Source organism: Bos mutus, chromosome 8 (assembly GCF_027580195.1).
Source record: "Bos mutus isolate GX-2022 chromosome 8, NWIPB_WYAK_1.1, whole genome shotgun sequence".
NCBI lineage: Eukaryota > Metazoa > Chordata > Mammalia > Artiodactyla > Bovidae > Bos > Bos mutus.
Window position 1 is genome coordinate 72,311,431 of NC_091624.1, and position 20,640 is coordinate 72,332,070.

Consider the following 20,640-nt stretch of genomic DNA (forward strand, 5'->3'; position numbering starts at 1 on the left):
ATGAGTTGAACCATTCAAGCCTAGGTTCATTCCCAACAGTTCGTTCCCTCTGTTTCACACACACACCTCCCTAAGGAACACAGCAGAAGATCTGGGTAAAAACATATCTTTTGTGACCCCCAGGGTTAAAGTTAGAGTGAGCCTGGTTCCTGGCTTTAACCTTGATACCCACTCTGTACAGTGGTCTTTCAGTAGCTGGTCTGGCTCTGTCCCCTGGCCATCAGGGGAAGAGTCTGCTCCATATGGAGCCTTCACTCAGACCCAGCCGAGCTTACTGGGCAGTACAGTGCCATGTAGTTTGCAAATAGCAGCTAAAAATTGTAGAAAGAGAAACAGAAACATTCCATGTGGCTTTGAAGGTACAGTCACGTCCCCAAAGGCAGAAGCTTCTGCTCTTGGGAGGCTACTTTGGGGCCCCCTCAACAGCTTGCTGGTTCTTTGAGGCCCAACTGAAGTAGCCCCTTTCTTGCCAACATACCCTACTATTGAGACAAGTGCCTTTTGTCTAGTAGTGATGGTGGATTTGCACTCTTTCCTCTCCCTGGTTCTTCCTGGAACACTGGTGACCTTCACTTCTAAGACACCCAGAGAAGTCAAAGGTGCAACTTGATCTACGGAACAAAAAGACACTAGCTGGTCCACAGCAGGGTCTAGTTCAGTCCACGTTCTAAATAGCAGGAGGGCACCCAGAATGGACATGTGGGAGCACTGCTGGCCTTTTCTGTCCTGCCGGTGTAGCTTTCACAGGAACATTCATGTAGACAGTTCCTAGCAACGGTGCTCCAGCACCCCAGATACCTCTCCACCTCCTCGTCGTCCTGCTGCTGGCCTCTCCGCCAGGCCTTCTGGGAGTTAACACTAGCTGAGGTGCCCCAAGGGGAAAGCTGCTCACAGGCTGGCCTGGGTTTTCTGACCCTGTGCTCAGCAGCATCCTTGCTGGCTTCCTCATGGAGTGACCTTGTGTAGGAAAGAAAGGAGCACACTGGGGACACACACATACACACTCCTGCTTGGCACACACACACACACACACCACCCCACAAAATATCCAGGTTCTCTCACCTTAGCCAAGAGAAAGCTGAGAAATGCACACAAGACAGAGGCTAGGGTTAAAGACTAATGAATCCTGACCCTCCCCACAAATATCTGTGGAGATTGTGTTCACATTTCTTTGGGAGGAAAGGAGGGAATTTAGGAGATGATGCTGGATTCGGGGGCGTCGTGACTGACGAGGACCCGGGGCAGCCTGTGCGCTCATTTTGTGCCTTTAGAGACAGCCCCTGATCCAGGCCTGTGAAGTGGGGGGCCTCTGGTTAGCCAGCCCTGAGAAGCATCCTCTGTGGTTTGCTGAATTTATAACTGAATTCCTCAGGTCCTTTCCTGTCTCCAACTCGAAGGAAAGTGAAACCCGGGCTTCGTGTCTGACTCACCTTCTGTCCTCCCCAGGGACCGGTTCAGGACCATGGTGAATGTCCTTGGAGATGCCTTTGGGACTGGCATTGTGGAGAAGCTCTCCAAGAAGGAGTTGGAGCAAATGGATGTCTCATCGGAGGTCAACATCGTGAACCCCTTCACCTTGGAATCCACAGCACTCGACAATGAGGACTCAGACACCAAGAAGTCCTACGTCAACGGAGGCTTTGCCGTCGACAAGTCCGATACCATCTCGTTCACCCAGACCTCACAGTTCTAGGGCCTCTGGCTTCAGAAGACTGGGGGTGGTGAAGGACCTCTCCAGGAGAGTCATCTCTTAGCAAATTCAGACATTAAATAAGGAAAACACTAACAGCCAACTGTACATCTGATTTGATACAGACCTCCAGATTATTTTCTATATTTGGATTCACAGCTTTTGCTCACCAGGTACTGGGATTTGGAGGTGAGTAAGATGAGAGGAAACTGATTAAAAGGAAAGCTGTATTATCTGGAATTTTTAAAGTCTATGAGAGACAGAATTGGGAAGTACATAGAATAGACATAACTGTTTTAATTAGGTAATAGATGTGAAAGAGAAATTGCTTTCTCATGCACGGACCAGTGTTTTGGGTTTTTTAAAAATATACATATATATATATTGTCATCGACTACACATTTTTACTCGGGCTTTCTATTGCCATGGATTTCCTTTGACCTCTCACATTTGTATAGATTATAATGAAGCTAAACAACAGCGCCCCCCCCCCCAACAAAGTTAATGTGCCAAATTGTCCATTTTGAACCCATCTCCAGCCAATTTCAAAGGAACTACTTTGAAAGAAAACAGACCAGCACAGTTCTGCAATAACAGTTTTAAGATGGGTGTGAGATTTGGGGAGAAGAGATTTCTTTTTCTCGATGTACTGTATGGGGATGCTGGTAACTACTGACCCACTGTTCAGTAGAGAGCTAGAGATATATATATGTATATATTTATTATTTTCATATAATTTGCCAGACAAAGGTCAGAATTGAACTCTCAATGTGAAATAAAGCGCTCTCCTTGTACTTGAATAATAACTATGATTGCAATCCAGATCGGTTTTGGGGCTTAATCAGAACTCCTCTCTCATAAGCACTACTAGAATGAGAAATCATGCTAGTTGTTTGTCTCATGTCTGTGTATCAGCCCCAAAGCAGAGACACATTCTGGTAGCACAGCCACTAATTTAGAGCTTCCAAGATACTACTGCTGGGAGGCAATCTGTATCAGCTCTACATAAGACTATATTCATGGGGTCGCAAAGAGTCGGACATGACTGAGCGACTGAACTGGACTGAACTGAACTGATACACAAATGTGTCACTCATATAAGGCTGGGTGGGTTTTTATCCAGCTGGATGTGTTTAATAATTATATTATCCAACTATAATTCCTCCAAGGTCAATTATACCCACATAAAATGACAGTACTTTGCCTTTTTCTACCCATCAGACCCAAATAACATTGGCAAAGCTACCAGCTAAGTTGTATTTTAATATAGGTTTGATGGATCGTGTAAGCCATACTGGCCAGAAAAGCACTGTCCCTACCCTGGATTCTTGCAAAGTAAATCCTGTGACATGAGACATTGGTATCAGTGGTTCAGGGAATTCTTGCATTGAACGAAACTTGTCTCCTCTTCCAGGGAAGATGGTTCTAACTAGTAGTCTAGTAGTCTCAGCCCCTGCTCATTAAAATCCGATGCCTGTCATTCTTCTGTTCATTTGTGAGGACATTGTATTAAAGTCTGTGCTTGGCTCTCATCTTGTAAATAATGCTTAACATAAACTTATAGTTACACCAAGATCCAAAATAGTCCTGTTTCTGCAGTACTGCATAGCCAAGTTAAGCCTAGCTAAGAAACCAGAAACTGTGCCAAAGATCATGGAATAGTTTTTTTTTTTTTTAAAAAAGTTCTGTATTGACCACCTGCACCTGAAATCTTTAAGAGAATGATACCAAATGATCATGTAAACATAAAATGGACCTGTGATTAAATGTGAATTTTAAACTGCTAATGTTGGTGTTATTTATAGGAAGTAAATGTAAATTCAGCTGAATCAGCAACTTATCTTGGGCTGAATGGTTCAAGCCCCTTGGCAGGCTGCTCCAACTTGAGGTACTAGAGCTGACAGAGCTGTTCGTGAACTGCAGGTCATCCTTATTTTGGAGTGAGTTTGTACCCAGCCTCTTAACACACTGTGCAGTTAACTCATAAAAGAGAACAATGTTCCATTTCTGTCTCAATAAACATTGCCGTCACTCTTTCTTCCCTGCCTTTTCTTCCTTTATCTGTTCTTTTTATCTCATTCCCTCTGATGAGTGTGGGAAGGGAAAGACCTGGTCAGTTGATTCAGACTGAACCCAGATTGTTGTTTCCAAAGCTGTGTTTGTGCCCGAGAATGAAAAAGCACAGACGGAGGAAGAGTAAGCTGGCCGTTCATGTTAATCAGTGGGTTATAAGGCTGACGTGACAGTGCCATTAGGGACAGACGGCCCAAGCTTATGACTGAGGTGAAAGGGAACGTAGAATTTGGTTCGAAATTACTATAATGGGAGACAGTCTTAGCTCAATATGATAGTTAAGGACCAATCCTGCCCTGTGAAATGTGGCTACAAAGAACACAAGGCTGTATTCAAAGAGCTCTTTAAAGGTACGTCGTAGTCCTGCCTAGAACCTGAGTCGTGGCAGCGTTCTGCTGTTGGACTCACTGGTCTGTGACAGAAAACAAAGGAATGGACAGCTCCCTTGGTCCTGCTGAGAGGAAAATCTCATAAAAGTGCTTAGCACTACCTGGCCAAACTAATTCAGAAGTTTTCTCTTTTGGCAACGTGAGATAAAATACCCAACTATACAACTCCTTAGTGAGATTGTTATTCTCACCACCTGATGTTAGCTGGGTTATTAAAGCAAACAGAACATCCAACCTAGTGAGACTTAGTAAATAACTCCCAAACCCCATTTTGAAAATGCGACATTTTCCTTTAAATAGTAAAAGACTTAGAATATCTTCTCCTGTAAGGTATCATATAGGGGCTAAGTAAAAATAAGTGTTCACAATCTTTTTTCTATGGCCTGAAACACTGAGAGGTTTGAGATACTCAGGATGCGTGTGTGAGGCAGAAATGTACATTCATGTAGCACCCCTTCATGTGTCCTGAAACCGGAGTATGACATGCAGTTCTCTTTTGCCATCTCAGCTTGTAAATATGTGACTGTCCCCATCTGCTGGACATTCACTTTGTTCTGGGTCCCACAGGGGGCTTTTTAATACACATATGCTAGTAAAGGGCTTCCCTGGTGGCTCAGCAGTAGAGAATCCACCTGCCAATGCTGGAGATGCAGGTTCACTCCCTGGGTCAGGAAGATCCCCTGGAGAAGGAAATGGCAACACACTCCAACATTCTTGCCTGGATAATCCCATGGACAGAGGAGCCTGGTGGGATACAGTCCATGGGGTCAAACACAACTTAGTGACTAAACAATGACAACAATGCTAGTAAATGTGCCTCCCTCACCTGCAATCTTAGATTTTTAAGTGAAAGCCGTATAATATAAACAACCAGAAGCAGCTCTTGTAAAATTAACCTTGGGAACAATGTATTGAATTCAGTGACTGCCTCTAAATGTATGAAATTATTAACCATGGATGGAGATGACTAGGGACATTTCTCAATGGCCTAGGCTAAATAATGCCACCAAGCTCCTAAGCAAGTAATAAGCTCTAAGCACACAATCAATGTCCCATTTGTTTCTCACTAGGAAAAACCAGTGTCATCTGATTCAGAGGCTCTCTCTCCAGGATTACAGAGATACTTGTGGTTTCATCTACAAATCTCCATTTCATCTGCCAATTTTAAGATATTACAAAGTTCAGAACAGTTATTAGTGAACTTCCACAGCCAAGATGAAATCAATATCACGTCTGTTATTCTGGTTGGAGAAAAGGAGAAGGGAAAGCAATGGCCTCATCTAGAGGCGTTCCACTGATTCCTAGAAGGCCTCACCAGCCTGAAGATAATAAGCTGTTGTCTCAGGAGAACAGAACTAGGATACTACCTGGAGAGGAGCTTGCCCCACAAAAGTGCCATTTATCAACAGATGGGGGCAAAGAAAACCTGAAACTAAAATGTGGATTTAACCAAAGTCCTGAGCACGAGTGTGTGAATCCCAACCCCACTCCACCCACCACCTCAATTTTCCTGCTGCCATTCCTCCATGACTCACGCCAACAGGAAAGCTATCAGTAGGGATTCAAGGATATCACAGTCTCTTTCCTCATTTTAGGGCATCTGAGGGAATGCAAAGCAGGGCTGCATCATCTGGGTATTTCAGAAACAAAGGTCTGCCTTCCTGGGGAAGCAATGAAAAGCTTGGAGTTTTGGCACCAACCAGGGTCTGCTTTATCTTGTCCAGGCCCTCTAGAAAGGTTTGTTTTCCAAGGTAAAGACAAGACTGATTGAAATGAATTGAATGGTCCTGAGAGGGCAGCCCCGGGAGAAAAGGCACAACTCCATCATCACATAGGTTCATTTCATGGACATGCCTTCACAAAATGCTAAAAGCATTTTAGATTTTAGATATAGGTGTAGATTTAGATTATAGAAAGAATGCACATCAAGGATGACTTTGACCTTCCTCCAAGAATTCCAATGTAACTTTCATTTAAAGAGTCCCTGTGTTGTGTTTCCAAGGTCATCACTTTAGCTTGACAAGAATAATCAGAGGCCAGCAGAAAGGTCTGTCTGAGCTGAGATCTTTTGCGGGGAGAAGGGCTACCCCAAATGAATCCAAAGATAATGAAATATCTGGGTCTCTAGGAAGCCAGTGGGGTGGGGGTGGGTGGTCTTGCCAAGTGTCAGAGAAGTGCTAATGGAACTCATCATTATGAGTGAAAGCAGTGTTGATTAGCAACAGAGCACACTGGCTGATCCTTACCAAAACTTCCTTTTGTCTTCCCAGCAGGCCAAACTGGCTTTAATTCCTCAATTTCCTCATTTTGTCAGAAAGGTTAAGACAGACAAGAATGTGTCAACTTCACAATAAGCACACGTGAACTGAAGGCAGGAGAGGCCAGTTAAGTTCGTAAAACATGCCACCTGCAATGAAGTACAAACAGTAAGACGGACTCCGGCTGACAGGACACTGAGCCTGCATTTCTGGCCTCAGGGAAGTTTACTCCTGTATCACTCCAGGAAGACACCTACCCTATTCTCAGGTACCGTGACCTTTCACAGAGAGGACACTCTAAGGCAAATAAAGCTCCAGTTTCTTTTAAGATGCTGACCTAATATCTAACTGCTGCAGGCACTGAGTTAGGAGTTTTCTCTGTGCCAGGATGAATGCAGCAAAGGATTGGATCCTATGACTTCAGAAACAAAAAAGCCACTCACAACACAGAGGAACCTCATTTTTATTTATCTGACAAATGCTTGCCTAACAGTTACTGTGTGGCAAGCACTGCTCTTGGCACTGAACAAATATTAACTCATTTAATCTCAACAGCCTCATGAAGTAGCTACTATAATTATCTTCTTTCTACAGATGAGGAAACTGTACAGAAAAGTTGAGTAACTTGCCCAGAATCAAACAACTGTTGGACAGCATAGCAATTTGGCCCCAATATTCAACGTTCTTTACCAGGTATTAAAAGTCGAAGAAGGCCAGGAGTGCTAGATATTAATTCTAACTCAAATCTGGAGTGGTCTAAGATTATTAAGAAAAATAACAACCATTGTTAATACTTATCAAGTGTTAACTACATGTATGGCATGCAGTAAATATTTTTAAATGTTTCATCTCATTTATTCTTCTCAATACTTCTCTAAGGCAGGAATATTTCTATCCTCCATTTTCCAAATGAGAAAACTGTGGCTTAGAGAGGTTAAGTAACCTTCCCAAGATCTCATAGTTGGGACACAAATCTGCTTCCAAAGACTGTGTAGCTAACCACTGAGAAATGTTGCTTCAAAATGCCTAAAAATTCCATCGAATGGAAACCAAAAGAAAGCAGGGATAACCAAAACCTTCCAACAGAGAAAAGTCCAAGTCCAAATAGCTTCACTGGTGAATTCCTCAAACCATTTAAAGAAGAATTAATACCAATCCTTCTCAAATTCTCCCAAAATATAGAAGAGGAGGGAAGGACTTTCAGACTCATTTTACAAAGCCAGCATTACCCTGAAACCAAAGCCAGACAAGAACATTAAAAGAAAATTATGGGTAAATATCCCTGATGAAAATAAAGGCAAAAACTGAAAACAGAGGCAATAAAAGATTAGCAAACCAAATTCAAAAGCACATTAGGAGTAACATATACCATAACCAAGAAGAATTTATCCCTAGGATGTGAGGAATGGTTCAACATAGGCAATCAACGTGATACACCATATTAACAAAATGAAGGATAAATATCATATGATTTTAATACATGCATAAAAGCATTTGATAAAATTCCTTTCATGATAAAAACTCTCAACAAATTGGGATAGAAGGAACATACTTCAACATAATAAAGGCCATATATGACAAGTCTACAACTGATATCCTCAACAATGAAAAGCTAAAACTTTCCCTCTAAGAATTATCTCTGTTTACAGATGAAATGATATTATATATAGGAAATTCTGAAGAGTCCATCAAAAAACTATTAGAACTAATAAACAAATTCAGTGAAGTTGCAGGATACAAAATCAATATACAAAAATCAGCTGTGTTTCTATACCCTAACAGCAAACTACTGAAAAAGAAATTAATAGAATAATCCATTTACAACAGTACAAAAAGAAAAAAATTCCTAGGAATAAATTTAACCAAAGAGGTAAAAGATCTATACAGTGAAAACCATAAACATTGATAAAATTAAAGAAGAGACAAAGGAAAAGATATTCAATGTTCATGAACTGGAATCATTAATACTGTAAAATGTCTTGCAATCCAAAGCTATTCTCAGATTCAATGCACTTCCTATCAAAATTCTAATGGTATTTTTCCATTAAAATAAAATAAGTCTAAAATAAGTCTTAAAATAAAAATAAGTCTAAAATTTGTATGGAACAACAAAAGACCTCCAATAGTCAAAGCAACTGTGAAAAAAAAAAACAAAAAAATAACTTTCAACAAAGGAGCCAAGAACTTATAATGGGAAAGGATTGTCTCCTCGATAAATGGTGCTGGGATGGCCACATACAAAAGAGAGAAACTGGACCTTTACTTTATAGCAACAAAAATCAACTCAAAATGGATTAGAGACTTGAACATAAGACCCGAAACATAAAACTCCTAGAAGAAAACATGGGGGGAAAGCTCTTTGAGATCAATCGTCACAATGATTTTTTTGGATCTGACACCAAAAGCAAACACAACAAGAATAAACAAGCAGGGCTACATCAAACTACAAAGCTTCCACACAACGAAAGAAACCATCAACAAAATATAAAGCAACCTATGGAATAGGAGAAGATATCTGTAAACCCTCTATCTGCAAGGGGTTAACATTCAAAATATACAAGGAATTCAAACAACTCAATAGCAAACAAACGAAAACCCCTAAATAACCCAGCTAAAAATGGGCAGAGAACCTGAATTAACATTCTTCCAAAGAAGACACTCAATTGGCCAACAGGTACGTGAAAGGGCACTCAACATCACTAATCATTAGAGAAATGTAAATCAAAACAATGAAAATGGAACCCTTGTATACCGTTGGTAGGAATGTAAACTGGTACAGCAAGTATGAAGATTCCTCAGGAAATTTAAAAAATAGAACTACCATATGATCCAGAAATTCCACTCCTGGGTTTTTATCTGAAGGAGCAAAATCACTATCTCAAAGAGATGTCTGTATTTCCTTCTTCATTGCAGCACTATTACAACAGCCAAACTTCAGATCCACATTTCCAGCTTTTATTGAACATTTTCCCCTGTGGCCTTTCCAGCATCCTTTAAACTGAACTTACCCAAAAACAACTTTGTAAATGTCTTCTGTAATCTCTGTTTCCTAAATTAGGAATTGTGTCTTAAAAATCACCATTATTTTCATTGTAACCTAGGATCACAGCAACTTCCTCCTTCTTTGACCCCTGGAGGTTCGAGGGCACAAGCAAGATCTAAACAGGTTCATTCACTTATTCTAATCCCTCTGCTTTGGTGGGAGCTTCACATGGGAGCCTGTCTGTGAGTGATAATGCTGCCTCTTTGTGAAGTGGGTGGTGCAAGACTTGGCCTCTATTTGGACATGAATAATTGGATGTGGTACATTTCTGCATTTTCTCTTCCCATTAATTCTTGAATGAACAATGTGTATCTTGATGATCCTCTAAATTCTATTTACAACAATGAAAAATTCATAATAGGGATAAGATTCCGAGGGAAAAACCAACTACATCCAAGAGAGGTCCCCCATTGCCTCTGAGCATATGCACCCCACCCCCAAGGAATTCTAAGTCTTCCCCATTCTGTCCCTACTGCCAAAAAGGCACCATGAAAAAAGTCCCTCCCCAGAAGGTTTTACCTGCCCACCAATTTTATTCTCTTAGTCCTGGGTTCATCTTGCCTCACATTAGGAAGAATGTGAATCTACAAAATGAAGGACATTGTGTCCTCATACCTGTAGATTAATTACTCTTTCAATCAATACTTCACTCCTGATGATTAAATAGTTCTCTTTCACTTTGCAACTCAGCCCTGGTCCAGCTCATTTAATTGTTTCTTCCTTAAAGGAGCCAGACTCCCCCCTCCTTCCCACACATTATTAAGGCACCATTAAAATAAGGTGCCTGGTCATTTCTTTCTGTCCTCAATGTATAATGAATTTCTTTCATTTCTATTGGAGAAGGGAATGGCAACCCACTCCAGTATTCCTGTCTGGAGAATCCCATAGACAGAGGAGCCTGGCAGGCTACAGTCCATGGGGTTGAAAAGAGTCGGACATGACTGAGTGACTAACACTTTCATCTCTATGACCCTCCCACTCCATCCAGGCTTATATTCCTATTTTCCAGATTTCTTCAATGGCTTTATTATAGTCTCCCTGCCACCAGTTTCTGTGCACTCCCAAACCACCCTGAAAAAGTTCATCAAGTTAATGGTCTGCTTTCTCATCCCCAGACTCTAGTGGCTTCTTATTGTCTTCAGCACAAAGCCTAAAATATCAGGCCTAATATTTAAGACACTTCAGAGGACATCCCTGGAGGATATGTGCTCCATACACACATCCTTCATTAGATTCCAATTTCCTTGCTTCTCTCAAACCTCTTCTTCACCTGGTCTTCCTATTCCTTAATGTCAAAAATAAATTCTTGGCCCTCAGTCCCAAGACTTCATCATTTCTTACATGGAACCTAAAGAAATAGCAACTTCTTAGTACATAATCAGATATTGCCTTATATTATTAAGTTAATCAACATGAGACTTATTATTACATAATGAAATTGAGTTCTACAAACTTCACTGTAAATAAATGTCATTATCTCATGTTGTTAAATAAGAGACAAAACTGGTGGCCATGGGCAATATTCAGCTTCAGACTAGCTTCACATGACCATAGAGCCTTTTGTTGTTTTAGATTTGAATCTGAAGAATTTGGATATTTTGTGGGAGGTCAGGGAGGATGGAGTTACACTCTTCATTTCTCCCCAGACCCTACCACTCATCATTATTTCAAACCCCACTGCCTTGACAGTCACAAATCCTGCCTGGTTATGAAGATGTTTGAGTTTGCAATACCTTTTGATAGTCACATGTGAAACATCTCATTGCCCTGTTAAGTCCAGAGACTCTAGGAGAGCAGGGTTGCATCTTACACTCCTTAGCATAACTCATCCCATACCCTACACGGCACAGAATATTACTAAATACAGTGATTGCATGCAAGGCTGCAAAATCAGTTAATTGTCAGCGCTAGGTGGGACCATGAGTCAATGAACAAAGGATGTCATCATTGGCCATGTTGAACTCCCCTCCTGCAAGGACAAATGAGCTTTCATGACGAGTTCTCGCCATGAATCCAACAACGACACCTATTATACACAGTCTGTTCCTGGAAGTCATCCCACTAAAATAGGTGCGATATTTACTTCAGTCCAAGACACCAATCTCAGTAAGTGTCAGTTCCTGGGGGAAAAGAAACAGGGATATTTGTTTATTTTGGGGTGGGATGAGGGGGGTAAAAGTGCTATTTACAAACATAATATTCCAATGACAGGAAATGAGAGCAGAAAGCATCTCTTGCTGGCCTAAACAAGAAGTGGTTAACCTCATTCCAACTTCTGTTGAGAGACCTTAGTTGCCCTCTCACTCTAATGAAGGACTCATATTTGACAAACCCTTTAGGCTGAATTATTCAGCATCCACCAGCCTTGGAGACAAACAGGCAACAATTAAGAGATGGCAGAACGTAGCAGAAACAGCATGAGATTTGGAGACAAGACAGACCAGGGTTTGGAAACTGGCTTTGACACTCTGCTTTTCTAAGAATCAGTGTCCTCAGCAATAAAAAAAAGAAAGTGGGGTTGGTGGGTGGGGAGGAGGGGATGCCATCCACAGTAATTACATGAGATGAGAATAGCAACAGCTAACACTTACTGTGTGCTTATTTTGTGCCAGGTACTGATTTGAAGTGTTTTAAATGTGTTTACTCGTCTACTTATGACATTATGAAACAGATGTTAATATTGCTTGCATTTCCCACAGTTGGACACTGAGGCACACAAAAGTTTAGGTTATTTGCCCAAGTCACTCAGCCAGTAAATGGGCAAATCCGGGATTCATATCCAAGTGCTCTCATTCCAGGACCTTGAATCTTAACACCTACTAAATGCCCTTGGGAGGCACTTGACATAGCACCTGGTAAACTGAGGCACTAAATACAGGAATAAAAGAGAGAGAGAGGGAGCAGGAAGAAGGAAAAAATCTACTCCATTTCTCTCCTGGGATTCCAGGTCTCCCAAAGTTAGCTGATAAGGTCTTTAAAAGACTACAGCTCCCCCAAGCTCCTCAAGTTGCCATTGCACTGGCCTCTGTGGAAGAACTTAGAATAAATCACTCCACCTCACTCAGGCTAAGCAAGACACGCAGCGACATACCTTGACTGGTTCAAAAGCATCTCCAACCAATCACAAACTAAAGGCCCAAGACCCATCATATGTTTCAGCCCTCTTACCTTAGAGGGAACTCTGCCTTACCAGGGGTCTCCTGCCTTTCTCTTCATTTGACAACCCTAATCCTGGTGCTGCTGCTGCTGCTACGTCACTTCAGTCGTCTCCGACTCTGTGCGACCCCATAGACGGCAGCCCACCAGGCTCCCCGTCCCTGGGATTGTCCAGGCAAGAACACTGGAGTGGGTTGCCATTTCCTTCTCCAATGAGTGAAAGTGAAAAGTGAAAGTGAAGTCGCCCAGTCGTGTCTGACTCTTCATGACCCCATGGACTGCAGCCTACCAGGCTCCTCCGTCCATTGGATTTTCCAGGCAAGAATAATACTGGAGTGGGTTGCCACTGCCTTCTCCTCTGGAGCAGCCTGGCAGGTTCCATGTACATACCACCTCTAGGCAGGCACGGTGGCCCTCAGGGCTGCCACCTCAGAGCTCCTGGAATTGAGAGGAGCCTTCCACACACACAAAGCAAACCCTACCAGAGAATATGTTGTATTCCTTCTGCCCAAAGGATCTTGAGAGGCAAAGCTGTGGTCACCACAGAGAGCAAATGAATTAATCCCAGTAGGTGATCCTCACGGCAAATGACAAGGAGGGCTGAAACTACACAATGTGCTACAGGGTACTTTTAAAATAAAATTAGGACAAAAGAAAGAGAAATATATAAATGTATATCTATCAATATAAAAATGGACTTACAGGGGTGCTGCAGGATCACTCTAAAGATAAAGAATCCCAAGGGTGAGATTTCAGACTGCTGAAGAAACTCCAACAATCCAGCCATCCATGTGCACCAGAGAAAAGCTCCTGTCCTAGACTTGACCCTGCTTTTGCCAGATTTCCTGGTTTTGAGGGTGAAGTAAAGCACAGACTCTCTCCTTTGATGACCAAACTACTGCTACCCCGAGACCCTGTGTGGAAGAGCGAGGGGAGCAGACCTGAGGAGCCTGAGGGCTGCAGCTCTGCTCACTGTCTGCAGAGTTCCCAGTCCTTGGGAAGGGGGAGGGAGTTCTCTCCAAGACCTGCATGTCCCCCAGGAGTGCTGGAATGGGCCCCCCATTCAGGAAAGGACAGCAGTACCGTCAGGTGGTATTAGAGGTTCACTGGTCAAACATGGACTGGTGGCCATGTCCTTTCTTCCTGCTGCTCTGAGAGATCAGAGGGCTTCCTTAAGGGAACTAACTGAGAACAGCGTTGAATATTAGTAAGTATGGCCAGGCATTCAGGGGTTAGGTGAACTTGCATACATAATTCATCAGTCCTCCCCAGTTATACATTTAAAATTGACTGACTTCTTTTATGTTAGACTACCATGTACACTCTCCATTTTAAAAATCTTACTTATAGTTCAGGGCCTATAGGCTTCAGCTAACTTTGGGTCAGTCAGGCGACTATGGGGAGATGGCCTCATTGTACAGCAGCTTCTGCTTGGAGGGCCCAGGCTCTGCCAAGGAGATTTTCCCAGGAACCTCTTTAAACCCAGACCCTGTGAAACAAGCTTGCAAAATATGGCCCAGGCTCTGACAGATCTGCAACTGTGAAAGTCAAGAAAGGAATAATAAACTGAAGCAAGACAGCTGGAGATTTTTATTACATTTAGTGACACAAATCTTCCCAAAGTAATCTGAACCCTAATGTATCACAAGATTATTCATATTATTATATATTCCAAAAGCAAAATCCTGCTGCAATCCTGGCCCTAACATGACTCCTCAAAACTGAAATAACTCCTTGAGAAACAAAAAGATAAAATAGGAATGACTTAAATGATGGAGTTAGCAGATCAGAAAGTAAGCAAAAGGCAGATTGATTTGTTAAAGGTAACAAAAAGACTCTAAATAAGAATGGGCATTTAAGATCTTACTCCTAAATTGAGTTAAGGAGCTATGCTCAAACCATTAAAAAAAAAAAAAACTGAACAAGTGTTACAGTGTATACCTAAACAATAACTGCTACGGAATACCGACTCATTAGAACTGATTTCCTTCAGCTGCTTATGGCCTTCCCAAGCGGCCCTTTTCTGAGAACTGTACCATAGTCTTAATGTAATATAGTATTTTTTTTATTACTGATGACTAACTAGACCTCAAAATAATAAATTGACAACTATAGTTTCAGACACACTGAGAACACACAAGCAGGTGTAATTTACGCATATCTCTCTTTTCCAAGGGTGAAGTGTTTGTTGTTGCTTCCCAGTGGCTCAGTGGGTAAAGAATACATCTGCAATACAGGAGATGCAGGAGGCGTGGGTTCAATCCCTGGGTCAGAAAGATCCCATAGAGGAAGGCATAGCAACCCACTTCAGTATTCTTACCTAGAGAATCCCATGGACAGAGGAGCCTGGCAGGCTATAGTCCATAGGGTGGCAAAGAGTCAGACACGACTTAAGTGACTGAGCATGCATGCATGCATACTTTTACTAGGCTGAAATTCTGAGAAGGGGATAAATGAATTTAGTTTTATTTCTGCTTTTGGACTTTTTTCTCCTTTAATTTTTAATTTCATTTTCCTAATTTTCATAATGAACAAATTCCTGTGGTCCTAATGAGAGAAGAAAACTTGATTTTCATTGAATCTTGTAAAAGTTGAAAGGGTTTTGGGACATGGGAGAGGAAAACACTCAGATTACAGTATGATGGGAATACAAAGCTTTCTGCTTTCAGGCCCTCTCTTCTCTGGGTCTGCAGACCCACAAAGATAAACCTCTACTTCAGTTCATCTCCATCCTCTTCTTGCTCCTCAAGTTGGGTAAGCATTTCATAAAGGTTTTTGCAGTCATTTCTGCCAAAGCAGAAATGTAATTTAGTGTAGCTCTTTCAAAGAAATATTTGAAGGAGGTTATTTTCCTCTTATAAATTTATTAAGAATTGCTAGAAAAAAAGGAGGGGTAGGTGACAGAAAAGTGAAAGTGAAGTCACTCAGTCATGTCCAACTATTTGTGACTCCATGGACTGTAGCCTACCAGGCTCCTCTGTCCATGGAATTTTCCAAGAATACTGGAGTGGGTTGCCATTTCCTTCTCCAGGGACCTTCCCAACCCAAGGATTGAACCGGGGTCTCCTGCATTGCAGGCAGACCCTTTACCATCTGAGCTACCAGGGAAGCCAGGTAACAGAAGGAGTAGTTTAAAATACAATCTAAAGAAAGTAGCCTCATCTTATAAATGTATCCTAGAAACTAAACCTTTAAAGCAAGACTTGAATTCTCCAAAAACAATGCTCCCTCTTCCAAGGTTTTCAGGATCTTATGTTAATAAATAAATGAAGCCTAATGCTAAAAAGCAAACAACCACACACACATACACAGAAAATGGATTTACCAAACATGGAAAATCAGAATGATAGTCTTTTTTTTCTGGAGGATATATCAGATTATTCCTCTAAATAGCAGCTTCCTCGAGCTCATGGAAAATGTAAGAGGAAAGGGAAGGAATGGGGAAAGGACAGGACGGGAAGTCAAGAGAAGGGAAACAGAGGTGGGGGAGAGCTGAGGGCAAGAGGGGAGAAGGGAAAAAGGAGGAAGGAGGGGGGAAAAAAAGAACATTTCAAGAACATATCCACTGCCAAAAATAAGGAACATCTGAAAAGGCATCTTGACATTTTCATCAGAATTTTAAGAAGTGCTTTCCAAATGGAAAAGAACCTGCCACCCAACTATTGCTACTTTCTATTTCAAGCTCAAAACAAACATACAAACTGAAACACAAATAGTCCAGCTTGACAAGAAAACATGAGCCCCAAACACTTTAATCAGTGACTCTTACCTGGTTACAAGAGACTGGGTACAGGTTTGATTTAAAGGGGTCAGACACTGGTGGTTTGATACACAGAACAAAAACGGTTGTTCAGTTGGCTCATTCAGTGAGCTCTTCATGATACTCCTGCAGCTTTCATTCAGTCTCCCCTGTGAAATGTGAAGACACTTGACACACTCTATGTGGCACTAAGAAGAAGGCAATCAACCAACACAAGCAAGGAGAAGAAAATGACTTCACTCAATCCCAACCTTGCTGTGCAGCCTCTTCTCCCACACTCCCAGAATGAGGTGATATTAGGTTAGCAAGACAAATACCTGTGTGACCTTGGGCAAGTTACCTGGGCTCTTTCTAGAATATCAGGATGATGACAAGCAGAGTATCTACTTCTTAGTGTTATTCTGAATAATATAGTCCTTAGTAGTGTAGTGAAGTTGCTTAGTTGTGTCCGACTCTTTGTGACCCCATGGACTGTAGCCTACCAGGCTCCTCCATCCATGGGATTTTCCAAGCAAGAGTACTGGAGTGGGCTGCCATTTCCTTCTCCAAGTATAGTCCTTGGCATATAGTGGATGTGTAGAAACTGCTAGATGTTAATGAGCAGAACTGTTAAATATGCCCAAATTAATTCTATTCCATGGAACAATTATTTTTGAGCGTGGAGGGGGCCAGTATAAAATCTGAGGGTGTTCCAAATCCCCCCATCCTCAAAGCTCTTGCAGCCTACTGTGGAGATTCTTAGTCCTAAAATGTGTATTACCCCTGAAGAACCTTATAAAGAAAACTGATGCCAGGCACCACCCACAGAGATTCCAGCTAAGTGGTCTGGAGTCGGGCCTGGGCATCAGCATTTTTCAAAGCCCCCAGATGACTCTATTGCTCACTAAGGACTGCCAACCCAGAAATCTGCCATGGGATTTGTGTGCAAGGCCACTGCCTGTGTGGTCTGTTAGACTCTGACAGGACCAGGAGCCCCTGGAATGAAGGGAAGTGTGTTGTTTTCTGTTGTGTGAATCCCCACAAGCCATCAAATGAAAAATCCCTTTGAAGTTGGTGACCAAATCAGAGAGGGCGGGCCCCCAAGGTTGGAGCCTGGCATCTGTAGGCTGGTTTGTTTTGTTGCTTTGATTGTAACAGAGGTGAAAGGACCCTTGTGGGAGGAAGTAAAGTGGGTCCTGCCTGCCAGCAGAGAGGGTGAGGTTAGAAGAAGCCATTCCAGCCATACCATTTAGAGCTGGAGGCCTAACGAACTATGACAGAATCAGAAAGCAGCATTTTAATTCACTGTTGTCCCTTCCTCACCCACTTTTCTTGGTTTATTTCCTTTTTGCTCTGTAATTTTAGAGAGCTCTTTGTGCTGCAATTCTTATCTGTGTCTGAGGACTCCAGGGCCTGAGTTCCTTGCCCTCCCTTGAGTTGGGATCATTGTAAGTGGACTGGCTCCTGCTTCAGGCCGGCCATAGTGGTGGCAGCTGGGATCATGGGAGCCACTCACAGGGATGGGACACTCGGCAGGCAGAGTTGGTACCATTGCTCAGTCTCCCCTCCAGCCCTCTGTCTCCTTCTTGGGAGAGTTTTCATAAGGAAAACAAACCAATAAATCACAATACAAGGCTGAAGGAAACCTATTTCCTAAGACAGAATTTACTAATTCTTTTCTTACCTTCTCTTTATCCCCTCACATCAGGGTCCACATACTAGCTAGTTCAGGGCTTTAGGTAACTTGATGTTAGCATGATGAAATTCAACACAATTTGACATTTGGTAATTACATGGGCCATGTTTCCTAAGTGGTAATTATGTGGGTTGTCTTCTGTATAAATGCCTAGATGACTATTTTAGAAATGGGAGATTAAGTGGACCAGAAGCCATCTTTAATCTACCAAGCAGAACGTTCTAAGGCAAAGCCTACAAAAATGGGAAATTACCAAGCTGTCCTCACATTCCTCTGTGCCAAAGGCAGGGAGTCCTGGCCAGCTCTAGGCAAGGCAACATGTGCCTTCAAGCATGAATGCCCATAAATCAGAATTTTAGGAGCCTGATGACAGTGAAACCCTAGCATGTCATCCCACACATCTTTATTTTTTAAAAAGATCTGTAATTATCTTGATCTTGCTAGACTGAAGGACTACATGATACAACACCATAGGACCCTCTGGGGGATGCTCAAAGGCAATGTCCACCAACTCTGCTTGGGTTCCACTATCTTTTTCTCCAGGGTTCTCCTATTACAAGCTCCAGGTCTGGAGGACAATGGAATTTAATGGGTAAAAGCATGGTCACTGAAGCCATATCCCTTGGGTTCAGATCACAGCTAAGGTCATTCACTAGCCATGTTACCCTGAGCAAGGCATTTAACATCTCCTTGCCCCAGTTTCCCTACCTGTAAAATGGTACTGGTGATAGTACCTACTTCTTAAGGGCTGTTGTGATCATGGAATAGCAACTCACTTAATACAACTGAAGTATTTAGGTCAGTTCCTGGCACTTAGGAAGCACTTAATAAGGAAAAACTATTCTTATGCTGGGCCTGGGTAGGAAGGGAAAGAAGAAAAAATGTGAAAAATGATGACAGCCCACAAAAATGACCAACTTCTTACCACACAACTGACTTTGAGGATTGCCTCATCACTTGAATTTCAACAGTCACTCACAGAAAATATTTACTGAGCACCAACCACAGCGGAAGGTCATCTAACGCAAGGGTGGTGACAGAGTGGTAGAGGAAGGCGGGCTCCTGCTCAGGGCACACACCTGGCAGGTGCAGTTGAGTTCACCCAAGTTAAATGGGACCCCACTGTAACTCTGGCTATAAAGTAGTGGGTCAGAAAACAAGAGTCCCTGGCCCAAGGAAGGTGTCACTCAAGTAGAAGGGGCAGACTTTTAAGCAATCGGCCCAAAGAAATAGAACAACAATGAGAGAAAACTGCAGGAGGCTACAAAGGTGTGCCTCAGAGGGGGGGGGTGCCATGGAAAGCCATGAGACCTGAAAGGCAAATAGAAGTGAGCCAAAGTCAGGAAGAAGTAGTCTAGACGAGAGCGTGTGCAAAGGGCCCATAGCAGGAAAGAGCTCGTGTCTGAGGAGCTGGAAGCGGGACCATTAGGTAAGGAGTGGGGAGCGAGAATAAAGAGGAGATAAGACTGCTGGCGGCCCCGCACACATGCTGTCTCACGACACTGTGAGGGGAGAACGTAGTTCTGCTCTCCTCCTGGACTCCTGTTCACCACATTTTCCAGGTGCTTTGTACTGAAAGCAGGAAACTGGAATTGTTTTAGCACATCAAGAAGAAGCACTTAAGCTGCTTACTTACATAGGACAGCAGCTTAAAAATATTTCTGTTCATGTGCACGGTATTTCTTCAGAGGGTAGCCTGGTCTGTCGAGGATATTCTTTATTTCAGAGATGGATTCTTCCTATAACACAAACAAATCCAGCAACTGCATTACTCATAATGTAATATAGGTCAATGATATTGCATGCGTAGTTTTGCATTTAGGAGATCTATGAATCCCGTGTATGCCATATATATTGTGTTCATGATACATGTATATATGTAGATACTATTTTTTTCCCTCTCTCCCTTTCTTTTTCTTCCCTCTTCCCTCCCACTTTCCCTCCCTCCTCCCTTTCTTTCTTCCTCTTTTACATTTTAAAGGGATTCCCCTACTTGAAAAGATTTGGAATTAACAAAGCAAAACAAATGACTCTGCAGACAGGCAATAAAATAATTCACCACCCAGGTAATTAGGGTAACAAATATTCATTTATAAGTATGATCCTATAAATCTAGGATATGTCAGCATTTAAATAAGTCAAGATGACCAATTCAACTACATGTTATAATTAAACCCAACTAAGGGGTGCACTGTCAACCTTCCATCTGAATTGGTTTAAACTGGTGACAGGCCACAGCTAATGGCTGTACACCTGCTGTAGAGGAGTACTGAGTATATCTGTCTATGGATCGGAAACACTCCCCTCAACCCCAGAAAAGTCCAATAGTCAAAAACACCTGATTAACTTTGAGGAAAACTTTCTTCCTTGTTGTGGGCTCACATAGACCACACATGTTCCCAGATTCTTCCCTGCACTGGGATTCCTGCCCAGAGTGGAAGTGAATGTGCTCCAGGCAAACACTGTCTTCTCTAAGTCCTCTCACATGACCATGCTCCCCCTCACTTCAGGACCTCTGCCTGATGCACCCTGTGCTCCGAAGTATTAATAGCTGCTACTCATCGCTCAGACTGCAGCTCCACTGTCTCTTCCTCAG

At 42.4% G+C, this 20,640-nt stretch overlaps 2 protein-coding genes across 7 annotated transcripts in view; one reads left to right on the forward strand and one right to left on the reverse strand.

Annotated features, from left to right (window-relative positions):
* The window catches only part of SLC1A1 (solute carrier family 1 member 1), a 73,737-nt gene extending 71,554 nt beyond the window's left edge, over positions 1-2,183 (forward strand). Inside the window, exon 12 of the mRNA XM_005891371.2 lies at positions 1,447-2,183. Within this exon, the coding sequence (XP_005891433.1) occupies positions 1,447-1,693 (247 nt within the window). The 3' untranslated portion in view covers positions 1,694-2,183. The remainder of the gene's footprint in view (positions 1-1,446) is intronic.
* A 149-nt stretch (positions 2,184-2,332) lies between these two features.
* The window catches only part of SPATA6L (spermatogenesis associated 6 like), a 73,994-nt gene continuing 55,686 nt past the window's right edge, over positions 2,333-20,640 (reverse strand). For 5 of the 6 annotated variants that reach the window (XM_070375840.1, XM_070375842.1, XM_070375844.1 and 2 more), the window contains 2 exons: positions 19,681-19,783; positions 13,583-16,518 (listed from right to left, as the gene is read on the reverse strand). In XM_070375840.1, coding sequence (XP_070231941.1) covers positions 19,694-19,783 — 90 coding nt within the window. In that variant the 3' untranslated portion in view covers positions 13,583-16,518; positions 19,681-19,693. Of the gene's footprint in view, positions 11,574-13,582; positions 16,519-19,680; positions 19,784-20,640 lie in introns of those variants that run through there. The other variant, XR_011465168.1, reaches the window with a different exon arrangement.